Consider the following 15,926-nt stretch of genomic DNA (forward strand, 5'->3'; position numbering starts at 1 on the left):
TCGTGACGTCTGAGAGAGTCAGATAACAATACTTGGAAAAGTGGCTACCAGTCTCTGGGGAGAACAGAGGATGCACAGGAAGGACATTCAGGAAGTTTGTAGCTTGCCGCCTTCTCCTGTGTGTGACCCAGATGACAAGCATATGCGTGCCCCTCCTTCCTGGTGGCTACTAAGTGAAAGATCTTCAGGAAGAAAACATTCTCATTGTTTCTTTCACAGAAGCAGATTGGAGGAGTGCTGTGTGGGGTGTGCGTTTAGCTGTCAGACTACATAGTTGCTTAGTTGTTTCCAAGAAGACCTCAGGAAAAATAAGGACTAGTTCCTTAGTGTGTCCAGTTTGTATTTTCTAGTCAGCTAATGGTTGGCCTTGTAGACTCCTGCTTATTGCAGATCTTTGAGGGAAGCTCTTGTCTTCCTGCTCCAGCAAGAACATCTCAAGTCATGTTGCCTGTTCATCTTTGCAAGCTGGTGCTGGAGAGAGGATGGGGGTATTTGCTTAAGGTGCAGGAATTAGCCCAGACTCCGTTCTTTTCATTAAATCTGGCGTCCAGTTTGTTTCAGTTATTTCTTTTTTCCTAAAAGCAGAGGATTAGAGGGGGAAATGCACAATTTGGCCTCAAATGGGAGTCTGGATTATGGAGGTTTCTACCTAGTTGGGTTCATTGGAACCTGCTTTCCTCTCTAGTTGATTTATTGGACTCGGATTTTCAAAGCCCCCTCTTTTGACGTAGTCCATCTGCCTGATTGAATTGAGCCTTTCCAGGTGCTAAGACGGCCACCTAAATATGTCCCATCTAGTGATGCACTGGGGAAGTTGACATTCAACCAGATATTCAAGGAAAACCACCTGCTTTGTAGTAGTCACTGATTTCCATGGCATAAATACCCTAGCCCTGGGTGACCCCAAGCCGCGAACATGATGCGACTGACCAGGGAGTTAGGAAGAGACCCGGAGCCGGTGCCAGCTACCTCCAGCTCACCCCTGCTCCCCAGGCTGTGGTCAGCCAAAAACAAATGTCTCTGAGGGTCAGACCGTGACCTTATGCATCCTCACTCAAGCTGCCATTGGAAGACACTTGTTTTCTGTACCTTTCCCATTACAGGTCTCTACCCTCGAATGCAAACTGAATCAGAGAGGGGATCCTGAGGACGTATTTCCTAATATCTGAAATGAAAAAAATCAGTATTAGTGTTTCTCTAAGTAAAACGGGCAGTCAGTTGCAGAGGAAGTGGCTAGCTGAATGAAGGAAGCGCACCACAAAGTCAAACTTTAGTTTTATGATTCTTCACCCACCTTGAATGTGGCTCAAAAAATTTACAAACATAAAAATTTCACTTCACTATAAATAAATCCTTCATTTACGTACTTAGCACTTTTATCCTTAAATCCTCTTAAAGATTTACCCTTTTAAATCTGTGACACTTTTATCTCTCTAACCCTACTCTCTTCTTTATTTTCTCCATAGTATGTATGCATGTATATGTATGTATATGTGTATAGCCTGATTTTTGTTATTTTCCCCCCAGTAAATGTAAGATTCACGTTTGCTGCTCTCTTACCACTGCTTAGCATGTAATAGGGCTTCATAAAGCCTATTGAATAAATTGAATGAATACCTTACCTGTTTTCACAGGTATTATTAAATAACGACTGGATTTTATTACCATATTAACCCAAAGATAATAGGTGACATTTAACAGCAAAGATAACTTAAATAATTACAGAATGAATCATTTAGAAATATACAGTGTTCTCAGGAATAAGGTAATCTTGAAATAAAAATTGTTAAATGTAGGACAGACAATGAGAAGAGGTTTTTCTACATACATTAAACGTTTTATGACATGATAAAATTTATATCAACTGTATTGAAAATGAAGAACTACAAGCTACCCAGCACTCCATATAATAAATAGGTATTATGGACTTTTGTCTGCACTTTATAGTTGACCCATGCTCAGAGGAAACAACTCAATTGCTGCTATTGCAATTTTAAGCTACATATGCTTCATCAGTTTTTTCTTTTTCATAAAATTTCCAGCTATCAAAATGTCCGCCAGTGTTTATTCTGTTTTTACAAGTGAACATCAGTCTTTGGCATATGCTTCTGGCAATGGGAAGTTTGTAGTTAGCGTAAAGAAAGCCACAAACCATACAGAGGAACTGTAATGTTATAAAAGACGCCCAAAGGCACATAAAAGTGAAAATCCTCATCCTACGAAACTAAGCATCCTCCACTGAGATGCTTGCCAGTGTTCTATAAATACTGGCAAATAAGAAACCTGAAATAACTCTGTTTTCTCCTTCCTTCTCTCAGAAGAATACTATAAGTGCATTTTTAGTGGAGAAAATACAGTTGTGTTATAAAAGACCTCATGGGTCAACTTTGCGTTTCATTGTTCCGCCGCCTACCTTGCACATGTGGCATACCCCTGGGACCAGTAGCGCAGGAAGTGACAAGATCTCTCGCACACAATTCATGTTCTCACGTGTATCTTTCAGGGACAGCCTCATAAACACCAACCTGAAAACTTTTATAAGCTTGGTAAGCTCTTTGTGAAGTGCTTAAGTGTAAACGAATGAAGTTATTTATTGGTTTAACCCAAAGACACATTCTGCGCCTTTCCCCTGCGATGATGTTAGGAGAGTTTTGGCAAACGTGCGCTAAAAGGAAAAGTATGTACAACATGATACTGTGAAACCAACCACAAAACACAGTGATGTAGCAAATTAGAACAGAAATGCTGAAGTTAATTGCTCTACATTTTATTGTATGCCTTTGTTGAAATCTGTGTGTGTGTGTGTGTGTGTGTAAGGAGAAATTGGGCTGTGGTTATTCCATGCAATTAAGGTTCTCAGGCTCCCCGGTGCTCCTGCATTGCGACGTCGTACGTTAAAATGCTAGTCAAGAGCCTTATAATGTAGCGGCTACCAGCTGTCTACATTTGTCTGGATTTGTGTGAAGATGCTGCTGATCGCATTGTAGAGATGCCTTGACTAACCTGAGGACCCAAAGTGAGTATACCAGCATCATAGCTGACCGTGCAGGTATTGGAGAAGGGATTCAAGGCTAAAGTTATTTTGCTACCGGAGCTGAGTTACTGCGATCGGCCCTGCTGAAATTTCAGATACTTCATCTTTGGTTTTGAGAGGAAACCGACACCCCAAAATGGAGAGAAGTTAGCTTCGGTGGTGCCGTCCGGTCAATGTATACAAAATAGCAGACTAGTTTAAGAAAGGAGACAAGCTGTGTGTCATTGACTCTGACATGTAAAATTTTATATTTGAGGCCTAGAAAATAAGGGCATGTGAATTAAATATTAATTTATGAAGATGTGACATATACCGACCCAAGATTGCCAGGCTCCTGACGCCTTTTTTTAAGGTGACTCTAACTTGGTCTCCTGCTACAACTCAGGCCTTACCTCTGATGAGCTGCTCTTGAATTTTCACAATGTTGTCACCTACCGTGTTCCCTAAAGCTGAACGCCCTCAGGGGTGGATAGCAGACTGTGAATTTTAACAGTTAGCACTTTCTAGTGATTTTCCACTCATTAATTGATTAGATCTTATCTCCTTAAATTTTTATGTCAAACCATATCATGAAGTTCCTGTAAGAATGAACAGGATGGGGTGCGTAAGTGGTTCAGTCAGTTAAGCGTCTGACTCTGGCTCAGGTCATGATCTCATGGCTTGTGAGTTCAAGCTGCACATCGGGCTCTGTGCTGACAGCTCAGAGCCTGGAGCCTGCTTCGGATTCTGTGTCTCCCTCTCTCTCTGCTTCCCCGCCCCCCACTCATGCTCTGTTTCTCTCTCCTTCCAAAATAAAGAAACACTAAAAAAATTTTTAAAAAAAGAATGGGCAGACTGGAATTTTATGAGAGCATCTAAGAGTTTCAGGCTAACTAGGGAACTGACACATTATTTTATTTTTAAAGTCAATTTCAGAGCATATCACGAGACCAGTTCAGAGGTAGCCCTTCATTCTAAGCTTTCCACAATGAAGGTGGTTCTTCATAGTAAAGAACATGGCCGGATCCTTAAGTATCTTCTCATTTGTCTAAAACAGATGGCTTTATTTGTGTAATTTCAGTGTTCTACATAATATCACTCCCTGAAGAAAGTAACCTATATATGGATGTGTAGTGTCTGCAGTTGTTGAAGGAGGCAGTCAACCAGGATGCTTTTTTGTGCATCCATCGCTTACATTTCCTGCTCCCTTCCTTCTTCAAAGAGTGCTGTCCAAACTGCCCGGCATCCTGCGTGGCCTCTACTGCAGACACAGTCCACGGATTCTCCCTCGTCCGTCTCCTGTGGTCTCAGAGTCCTCTGCCTGCTCAGAGCCTTCTCTCCTGGCTACCTCGGAATCTGGCAGTGTCCTTCCTGTCTGTGTCTTCATCCTCACTTTAGTTTATTAGGACCTCCATACAGCTTAACCTGAAGGAGCCACGTTGTCCATGACCTGGCTCCTCCCACCCCCTTCTTACCCCTCCCCACCTCAAAAAGGCCTGACTTTTATTTATTTTTTAATTTAATTTTTTATTTTTTAAAATTTACATCCACATTAGCATAGAGTGCAACAATGATTTCAGGAGTAGATTCCTTAGTGCCCCTTACCCATTTAGCCCATCCCCCCCTCCCACACCCCCTCCAGCAACCCTCTGTTTGTTCTCCATATTTATGAGTCTCTTATGTTTTGTCCCCCTCCCTGTTTTTATATTATTTTTGTTTCCCTTCCCTTATGTTCATCTGTTTTGTCTCTTAAAGTCCTCATTTGAGTGAAGTCATATGATATTTGTCTTTCTCTGACTAGTTTCACTTAGCATAATACCCTCTAGTTCCATCCACGTAGTTGCAAATGGCAAGATTTCATTCTTTCTGATTGCTGAGTAATACTCCACTGTATACATATATCACATCTTCTTTATCCATTCGTCCACCGATGGACATTTGGGCTCTTTCCGTACTTTGGCTACTGTTGCTAGTGCTGCTATAAACATGGGGGTGCGTGTGTCCCTTTGAAACAGCGCACCTGTATCCCGTAGATAAATGCCTAGTAGTGCAATTGCTGGGTTGTAGGGTAGTTCTATGTTTAGTTTTTGGAGGACCCTCCATACTGTTTTCCAGAGTGGCTGCACCAGCTTTCATTCCCAAAAAAAGGCCTGGCTTTTAAAAGAAGTCTGCCCTCACCACCTCCACTTCCTGACCATCCATGTAGTTCTCAATCACTCCTTTTCTGCACGATCTTTTCTGTAATTCGACTGAGACTTTGCTACACATGTTACCTGTCTTCTCCAATAGCTAAAAATATGTGAATGCCCTCTTATCAAAATTGGTCCCTCTACTACATTTGATTCCCTCTTCCCCCTCTTTTCACATTCATTTAACGTTCTTTTTTTCTTAACTGGATCATCTTTCTGAAACTGCTCTTTAAAAATTAATTAATTTCCCCCAATCGTCATCCCTGATGATCTTATGTCTCTAAACACTCTTGCTGAAGATGCAGCAAAAATAATTTGGCATCGTGGAAACCTGGATTTGAATGAATGGGACATCACATCAGCTACGATTTCAGTTAGGTTATATAAAGATTCTGAGTCTCATTATCTCATCAATTTCTATTAAAATTTAAGTTTTAGGGGCGCCTGGATGGCTCAGTCAGTTAAGCGTCCGACTTTGGCTCAGTTCATGATCTCGCGGTTTGTGAGTTCAAGCCCCGCGTCAGGCTCTGTGCTGACAGCGTGGAGCCTGGAGCCTGCTTCAGATTCTGTGTCTCCGTCTCTCTCTGCCCCTCCCCCAAGTGTGCTCTGTCTCTCTCTGTCTACCAAAAATAAATAAAATGTAAAAAAACATTTTTTTTAATTTAAGTTTTAAAGTCATATAGTATCCTGCCTTGTAAAATAGTGTATTTAAACATTTTATAATCATTGCATGTTTAGGCTGTTTGTAGTTCTCAGCATGGGTAATTACCAAGTATTTTCAGGTCCTAAGTGTTCCTATAACTTTTCCCTGATAAGGACTATGTGCCCGAAAAGACACTGGGCCAAGAGGGTTGGGTCCCTTCCCTCCTGTCAATCACTTTCCACACATGTGAACGTGCACACATATGCATACACACACAAACACTCCTGGTGTCAATTGTTTCTGAGGGTTGGAGTGGATGTGGAAAGATCTAGAAGGCAGGAAGGGCAGGGAAGGGCAGGGTGATGGTGACAATGACAGGGCCAGCAATCTGGCCTCCTCAGAGGCATTCTGTGCAGGGAAGGCACCCTACCACTTCCTGTTCTGTATGGATCTGTGTTTCTGAACCAGGAGGAGTACGGTGGGAAGAGAATGGAACATGTTTTTACCTTCTGAAGGGCCGACTGGTTTGTTTGGTTTCCATGGGAAACAGATGCACAGAACACTACATGCTGAGTTTCACAATTCAGTTCAGTTGACCTACTTGTGAAAGTTCCTCTTAGATCCTTGAAAATAGATTTACTGTGTGTGTGTGTGTGTGTGTGTGTGTGTGTGTGTGCGTGTGCATGTGAGTTCCCTGGAAGTTGGTAGAAGAGACATCACAGGCTGCCAATCAGATCCAATCTTTTTTTTAAAAAAAGATTTTATTTTTTTTAGGTTATCTCTACACCCAACGTGGGGCTCCAATCCACGACCCCGAGATCAAGAATCACATGCTCCCCTGACTGAGCCAGCCAGGCACCCTAGAGCCAATCTTAAACCAGAAATTTTGTGCTCAACAATTCATTTTAAAAATCCATTATTTGATGAGGGGATTCATTATTTAGGAGGTACATTTCATTTTGGAGTACTTTGAAGATAGTTTCTCAAAAGAAAATCTTTCACGTATTGTGACAGCCTCCATTCATAGAGGAGAGTGGCATATTTGTGAATAGACTTGTTGACTATGTCTGAATAGGCTAGTCTTAGTCTCCACAAAGAATGAATACGGGTAATGGATTTTGTCGCATACTGACCAGTCAGCTCAGATGACAGCATGAAACATGTGTGGTGCTCCTTCAAAACCTCCTGGACATGAGATATTTGGATACAAAAACACAAATGTAATATTTGTTCCTACTTACTGAGGCAACAAACTTTCAAATTGAGAGACTGAAAAAGCTAAAATGATAGAAATTAATTAATGCAAACAGTCATCAATTCTATTCAGGAAAATAAAATGATTAGGTATTCAACATTTTAGTCTAAAAAGCAAATTATTTCCTGCAGACATACTATATTTGGGATTATGAACCCTAATATATAAAGTGTTGTTATAAATCAATTGGATAAAAGACAAACATCTAATAGGCAAATGGACAATGAGCGTGAATAAGCGATTCATAATAGAAAATATTAAAATCTTAAAAACCTAGGAAAATTTATTGAATTTCATTACTAATTACAAAAATGTAAGTTAAAATGTTTTATAGAAGGTAAAAGGAATTCAGTCAGTTACATGTATCTGAATAAAATTTGGGGGTAAATTTTATGCAGTATATATATATCTATATATATATACACAATGTATATTAATACATGTTAATGTATATGCATAGATCATGATACATTAACTCTTACTTTTAGGAATTTATCTTAAGTATTAGTTGAACAAATGTTTAAGATATATGTAAAAAGGTATTTAACACATGCTTATGGTATTAGCAAAAATATAGATATAGTTTACATATTAATAAGGACTTACTTTTTTTGAAAAATTATAGAATACTATATGGGCAATAAAATGATTACATGCCTACATTTATTGACACGGAAAAGCTATATTACATATTACTAAGTGATTAAAGCAGGTTTCAAAATAGGATGACCCTTAGTTTATATGGGCAGGTATGAATGTGAGAGTCTTAGCATGGGGGTGGGTGTTAATGCAAAAATAAAAGATTATAAGTATTTTCATGTTTTGTGATGATCTGCGGTTGGTTGACCCTTTAACGACAACACAGGTTTGAACTGTGCGGGTCCACATATACATGGATGTTTTTTGGTAAATGCAGTACAATACTGTAAATGTATTTTCTCTTCCTTGTGATTTTCTTAATAACATTTTCTTTTCTCTAGCTTACTTTATTGTAAGAACACAACATAGAACACAGGTAACATACAAAATAGGTGTTAATGTCATCAGTAAGGCTTCTGGTCGGTAATAGGTTATTAGTAGCTAGGTTACTGGGAAGTCAAAAGTTATATGTGGATTTTCAAATGCACGTGGGTCAGCACCCCTAACCCGCACATTGTTCAAGGGTCAACTATATATTATTTTACAAATAAGGGAAAAAATAAAGTCGCTTATTTTGAAAAACATACTGTTGATGATGTGTTCTATATATGCCACCATATTGTTCATGAAAATTATGAATTCTGACCCTTACCATTCATGAGTTATCATCTCTAGATGATGGAAAATTAAGACCTATTATGGGGGTTCCTGGGTGGCTCAGTCAGTTGAGTGTCCGACTTTGGCTCAGGTCATGATCTCGCGGCTCGTGGGTTCGAGCCCCGCATCGGGCTCTCTGCTGACTGCTCAGAGCCTGGAGCTTGCTTCAGATTCTGTCTCCCTCTCTCTCTGCCCCTCCCCTGCTCTCACTCTGTCTCTCCCCCTCTCTTAAAAATAAATTTCTTTTAAATTAAAAAAAACCTATTACGAAAAGAACTGACAAAGGGTAAGTGTAATGAAAACCAAAGCATGCAACTAAATGACACTTACTGTGTACATAAAGTGGTGTGTCATCTATTTACACGACAAAGCAGGACATGATGGGCATTACAAGAGTATTAGGTGGGGGGGAAAATGATATTTTAGAAAATACATGTCATTGAATATGAAAATTATTAAATAAGGAGTGGTGAAGAATTTTTTTTCTTTATCTTTTACAATGACTTTTAACCAATTAATAGCAAATCTCATCTGGGAGTTAGGATGCCGAAAATTTGACGGATCTCTCACCACGTAACCCAGAGTGCTACAGACATGCTCAGTGGCTGGGAAAATTGCATTACTTGGGTTCATATCATTCATTATAACAGCCATTTCTGTGGTTTAAGAGATTTTTAGCTACAGTTCAACCCAAGAGCATCTTCATATTTGCAAAGTGAACTGTCACTGCTGGCCAACTGAGAAGAATCTATTTTTCTCCTAGAATTTCACATTATGTTCAATGTTAGATGCGTGGTACAATCTTGACTTGTGGTGTAGATGTGATCATCTCTCAGGAGTTAAAAATAATGCAAATGAAGCTTCCACCAGAAAACTTGTAAGCGGTCTAATTTCCTGGTATTTGTGTTTGATCACCGAATTCTGTGCCAGGCCACACGTTCAGCTGCCTGGCGGCCCCTGCGATATATAAAAAGTACTTCCATTTTTATAGGAATGTGCTGGCAAACATCTACCACTTCTATGAATTATTAGTCCTTTTCTGCTAATTATTTTGGAAAAAAAAAGCAGAGGTGTAGGTCCAAGTTCAAGTGGCTCTCAACATCTGAGACATACTTGGGCTAAAACTGTTCAGTTGGAAAAAAACTCTGCCCCATATGGCCACCAGGTCTACCAGTGCATTATGAAGTCTGTAGGAAAAATCATGTTACTTTTTTTTTGTATTAGAAATTGAGCAACAGATTGAAAGAATGACTGATAAAAGTAATCGCTGAGGAAACATAATAAAGCGAGTGACCAATTTATGACAGAAGGACGTAAATTGACGTCTATGAAAAACAGAAAATTACGAACTGAAAGGGACCTGTTGGACACCCTGAAACTTGAATGGCTGGTTTCAAACAACAGGCCCTGCCCTGCGATTTTACACTACTACTAATAAACAAATTTGAAGAAGTCAAAATTAATCGACCCCGTCCCATCATCTTCAGGTTACATTTTGGCGTGTGGCCTTCTGTCTATGTATATTTGTATAAATCGCACTCCTAGGGGTCATGCTGAGCGCTAAACAGAATTAACATAGTTTTGGAAACTCACAGGTCCTAGATGAAAGATCATACGGGAAGGTGTTTGATGATATATCTTCTACTGGAGGCTCCCACATGCTTCTGAAATTAATAACCAGACACAGAAAACTTTGTAAAATTAAAAAATTGTTATGAATTCCATATTGAGGCCAGATCAGGGTGAGAGACAAATGATAGCAAGGAGAGTAAGGAAAGGAAGGTGAAGAAGGATGGAAAGGCAAGAAGACAGGATGACAAAGCAATTAGTAAGGAGGTTCAGAACGTTGACTCTGTGGCCCCAAGTCTAGATTTCCCTGCCTCCTGGGCCAGGGAGCCCCAGCAGAACGCACCCATTTGGCTTGGGGAAGATGGTTCCCAAGAAAAGAAGTTTCCATAACTTCTTTCTCTTACGGAAAGAACGGGAACTTGGATCTTCAGATGCCAATTGGAAAATCGGGGTGAGAGGGAGAGAGAGAATGGATAGTGTTTTGTTTGTTCTGTAAAGGAGCGATGGTTGATTCATTTCTTCAAGGAGGAAATGTCCTGCACTTCTCTGCATGGTGGTGCCCCCCTTGAAGAGTCCGTGCTACAGGGCATTTTGTTAACCTTGGGCACACACAGCATCGATTCGGGAACTTGCTGTACAGACTGAATGGCCTTGAGTCTTGGTTTGTTTGCAGCTTCTGGACGCTGTCATACCCCATTCCACACTTCAGTTCTGCTGTTGGATGTTGGTGCTATCAAGGGCGATTTTTAGAACTAAAGAATCCTAATTCATTATTTCTGACTCCATCTACAATCAGAAAGGAAAAACGCCCCTAGGCTTTGTATCTGATATTCTATGCCATATATTTTTCTTTTTGTTGTTGCTGTCCTTTGCTTTCCCTTGAAGAATGGAACATGTTTTAGACTTCTCCATATTATAAATCTCATTTGAAAAGTGTTGAATCAAGGAAGTCTGCCAGCTACTTTTGTTTTCCCTACTTTTCTCTCTCCCTGTTGGACCGCTCCAGCAAAGGAGAATAATATTACCTTACCATGTAAAACATGGTTAATGGCTTTAAAAGAATTCCCCAACAACTGAATAATGAGCTGCCAAAAATATTCTTGGTGCCAGAGGGATCTGGATATGTCTGTTTCATTTATTGTGTGTTTCTCATTTCATCATGACTAAGTGCTCACAAAAGACATAAAAACCCAAACCTCCAGGGTATGTGGGGTGTTGGAGGGCAGAAACCATATTTTAATATAGTCAGTCGTATAACTAACACAGTAAGATGATTAGTAGAGTATCCACAGCAAACAATGATGAATGCCAGTTGTAGGTAAGATGCTCAAAGTATCAATTAAGCTAGTATCTGGCCACTAGAAGGAAGTCGTTTTTCTACCATCTCTATCGTGCTTGGTTGAGTGGCTGAAGAAAATTTATTCCAAGGAGTGCTGGGAGTCTTGCACCAAAAACTTTTATCTTGTTCTGCTTATTTGAGTGAGTTTACTAAGAAATGTGAAGAGGGAACCTATTTTTTTTTTAGTTTATTTGGGTGGGGGAGGGGCAGAGAGAGAGGGAGACACAGAATCCAAAGCAGGCTCCAGGCTCTGAGCTGTCAACACAGAGCGCGACACGGGGCTTGAACTCACGGACTGCGAGATCCTGACCTGAGCCAAAGATGGACACTTAACTGACTGAGCCACCCAGGCGCCCCTGGAACCTATTTCTTAACTAAAGTTTCATGTTTTAAGAGCCTGATAATAGATAATAGATAATAGAGCCTGATCATAGATAATAGATAATAGATCTATTAAAAAGGGGAGTTTTCTTAGAAATGTATTTAAAAAATGAGTTTAGGGATGCATGCAGCAGATCTGGGCAAAAAAAATGAAAATGTAGAAAAAAATGTAAAGGTGCTTTGTTTCTCACCGGAAGCAAGTCAACGAGAATAGCGTCCGGACCCTCTCATGAACCCCTTCAGCCTCCCCTAGACCCTTGCCACTCGGTCTGAGCTCAGACTGTCTGGTTCTCACTTGGCAGGAGACTCTTAATCTCTCCCACTTCTCTGTTTGGGCCAGGCTGTTGCCAGCTGTCTTTGAATACAGTGTGGTTTCTGACTCAGGTTCTGTTATGTTTTGCCAGGGTCTTAATTGCTAGTATCTCAGGGGCAGGATAATTGTCTTCCAAGAATTCCTGAGATAGGGATTTTGAATTGCCTGTGACTCACAGGACAGATGACATTCATATGGGCCCACTCCCCTGGATGAGGAGCCATGGACATTCCTGGGCTGGTTAACTAAAATTCCACGACTCCTACTTTTACTCCACAAAGCATACTGGAATTCAATTGGATAAGAGTGACTTCATCCAAAGAGATAAGCCCGAATCTGCTTTAAATCTGTGTGTGTGTGTGTGTGTGTGTGTGTGTGTGTGTGTGCATGTGTGCATGTGTGCTCATAATTCATAACAAAAATGTAGTCCTTTATTATGTAGAATACTTGTTTAAAATGCTTCGTCATAACCAAGTATATGAACCGAAGGCAAACATCATATTCATGCCCTCTTGGGACTCAGTCTTCAGAGAGGGCCCAGGGAAACCATTGTATAATCCCCTGCCTTTCCAGGAAGCCTAACCCTAGGAGACGCTGAGTTGCCACCAGACAGTAAAGCATCTGAAGCCGAATTCTCCAGAAAGAGATACAGCACCATTGTAGTTCACTGTGACTTGGGGGAAAACAAACAGGGTAGACTTTATCTGCCTTTGGAGACCCAGTGCTGAATCTCCCGTTTCCTGTTTGCAGAAATCAGTTGTACAGAAGGGCAGTGATTATCTGCTGTGATTAACAAGCTAATGCAAAGCATAACTCACAAATTTGGGGCTAAGTGAGTGAGTGCTGAACTCAAAATGTATTTGCCACTGACTCATGTAAATCGTCAAACCATGAGTTAGTACAAACCCTTAACTTCTATTAATGCAGTTTTTATCAAAGTGGTCTTTGATAAAAAACAAAAATTTAGCACTCTTCTGTCTATCAGGTTCTCAGGAAATTATTATACCTATAAGGTAGGGAAGAATTATTACATGAAAAATATTATAGAAAATCTTTTTTTAAAGCCCAGCTGTTCTTTTATGGATTTGGATATACTACTCTTTAAATGATGTCACTGGAAACAGTATGTTTTGCATGCAAGAGACTTCTGATTTAAATGTGTAGCTTTAAAAAGAAAGAACTGTTCATCCTTGTGCTTCAACACTGGTGAGATAAAGGCCTGGTGTTTAATGAGTTAGACCTTGATGGCGCCATCTTGCTTTCCATGTGCCACATGAAATTAAAAGTTGAATTTTAGAGACTACAACTTACAAGATGCTGTTGCGTTAATTTAGACAGGAGAGTTTTACTCCTGTTATTCTGATGCAATCGGACTGTTAGAGTGTGATTTTGTGGCCTACAGTATAACCAGAGGAAAGGGAGGTAGAGCTTTGTCACTTGTTCGTTGTGTGGAATGTTCTCTAAAAGGGCCATTTGGGGACTGGTGGTGGGAACGATGCGTTTGAGGGAAAACTCATCCCATGTAACTGTAAAGCCAAGTATGTACCAGGGTGTGCAAAAAGAGGACAAAACTAACTGAATGCTTGAGGTACATCAGTTAATTATGTTCTTTTGTCTCGTTTACAGGCTCAACATGGGAAAAGACATTTCGGCAGATTGGCTTTGAAAGGTAAGCAGCATTTAGCATGGCTTCACTTTTCGGTTCTCCTGTCCGATTTCACTCTAATTTACTGATGATAGATCAGTGGTCTTGTCACCACTGCTGTAGGGACTCTATGCCCATGAGGAAGTCATCATTTTGCCCCCAGAGCCTCTGTTTCCTTGTAAAGTAGCCCTTTGAATGATAAAATCCCCGCCAGCCTGCAGGGTGAACATGGGGATCAGATGGAGGAATTTATATGAAAATGCCTCTTAAATCAGGAAACAGCATCAAACGTGAGTTGTCTAATTGGAGAATTGTGGGAAGTCGTTTGCTCTTTTCTAGCTTTATCACCGCTCGTGTCCCATTAGTTGTACAGTTTTAGCACAAAGAAATGTACATTGATATTGACACCTTTCCAGTCATCACAGTTGTTAGATCTTAGTCGCTGCAAGTTAGAAGCTGAGATCATGTCTCTCCTAGCTAAAAGCACTCCTACACCAGCATCTCCCCAAAAGAAAACAAAATGGACTTATTATACCATCAAAGTAGAGGTAGAGTTAATAAGGTTGCTAACCAACCTGCCTTGGAAGTGAGTGGCAGCTTGTGTGACAGACGTCTCTCATTTGGTGTCTATTATGGAGCTTCCCAGGTCGGTACAACTTATTGGAAGAGAGGAAAGTGACTTTATTTTATTTTTTACTCTAAAAGCAGATTTTGACTAGTTCTTTTTATCACATTGGAAATGTGTTTTTAGGTGTATTAATCAAGCTGACAGAATGCTTAGAGAAATAATAAAATACTTTAAAATGCATTTCTCCATTAGTGAAAGACAATAAGAATAGCTCCTCGCCAGGCTAACTATGGTGGCATTTCCTGTATCATTTGTTATTTGATTCAGAGATTTATTTCTCTCTCCACTTAAACTTCCACCAAAAATCAGCACCATCGCTGTTGGTCTCCCCGTAAATCCTTGTAGTTTATTTTGAAGGTTATTGCACGAGGTTGGCTTGAGATAGGCAGGTATCATGGGCCAACTTAAAACAGAGAATAGAAAATCCTATCATTCTTTCATTTTGTGTGAAGTCTTTTCCCAAAGTATCTTTCTTTCTCTTGATTCTTCTTTCATGTTAATGACAAACACCAAACATAAGCAAAGGGGTGAAAATAATAAATTGAAAGTCATTATCCAGCTTCAGTGGGAAGCTGGATACTTCTTTCGTCTGTTTTCTTTTTCTTGTCTATTTTAGGGAAAACCTCGGACATCGTGTCACTTTTTCCCTACATAAGTTTAGGATACATCTCTGAAAAAAACAAAATGGGTGTTTTCTTCCAGAATCATAATACCATCATACCAAATGCAAATAACAATAAGTCCATGGTGGGAAGCCTGGGTGACTCAGTTGGTTAATTGACTTCCGGCTCGGGTCATGATCTTGGGGTTCATGAGTTCTAGCCCCGAATTGGGCTCTGCACTGACAGCACAGAGCCTGCTTGGGATTCTCTGTCTCCTCTCTCTCTGCTCCTCCCCAGCTCATACTCTCTCTCTCTCTTTCAAAAATAAATAAACGTAAAAAAAAAAAAAAAAGCCCTTGGTATCAATGCTTCCATTTCCTGATGATCTCAAAAATGCCATCTTAAAGATACTGGTTTGAATCAGGGTGCTATTGAAGCACACACATTCCTGTTTGTTGTTACATCACAGACAACAATTCCCTACCAACTTCATTTTGTTTTCTTCATGTCATTGACTTATCAAGAAACTAGGTCAGTTGTCTTGAAGAAGGTCTCATGTTCTGGATTTGTCTGTTTGTGGGATTGTGTCTCCATTCATTCTATTTCATGTCAATTCAGCATGTTCCCTTTCACTCACTGGGAACAACTTCACCTTGGCTTTTTGTCCTTTTGACACAGGACCATCAGTCTTTTATAGTTTCTGTGTTTCTAGTACAGTTCTATGTACAAGCCCATCCGGTATTCCAGACCCGGAGTCACGCATTTTTCCAAGGAGCCCTACTTTCTTTGTGGAGAGTGGTATTTTGAAATCACAATCTAAATACTTGGGATGCCCATCATTTCTAGACCATCATTGTTTCCTGGCTGTTTCTTCAATACATGTTAGAGGTAGAAAATACTTTTTTTTTAATTAAAAAAATACCCTAAATTCATACATTATTTCCAGATCAAATGTAGCCCTACAGAATTTTTAACTTCTCTGGTACTATATTTGTATTTATTTTATTTTTCACTGAAAAATAAAGTTTTGTTTGGTTCTTAACAAAACTTATT

At 40.0% G+C, this 15,926-nt stretch overlaps 1 protein-coding gene across 1 annotated transcript in view; it reads left to right on the forward strand.

Moving 5' to 3' along the window:
- Positions 1-15,926, forward strand: part of PIEZO2 (piezo type mechanosensitive ion channel component 2) — a 487,982-nt gene that overhangs the window by 207,248 nt on the left and 264,808 nt on the right. The window contains 1 exon segment of the mRNA XM_043558273.1: positions 13,625-13,667. Coding sequence (XP_043414208.1) covers positions 13,625-13,667 — 43 coding nt within the window.

This window comes from Prionailurus bengalensis, chromosome D3 (assembly GCF_016509475.1).
Source record: "Prionailurus bengalensis isolate Pbe53 chromosome D3, Fcat_Pben_1.1_paternal_pri, whole genome shotgun sequence".
NCBI lineage: Eukaryota > Metazoa > Chordata > Mammalia > Carnivora > Felidae > Prionailurus > Prionailurus bengalensis.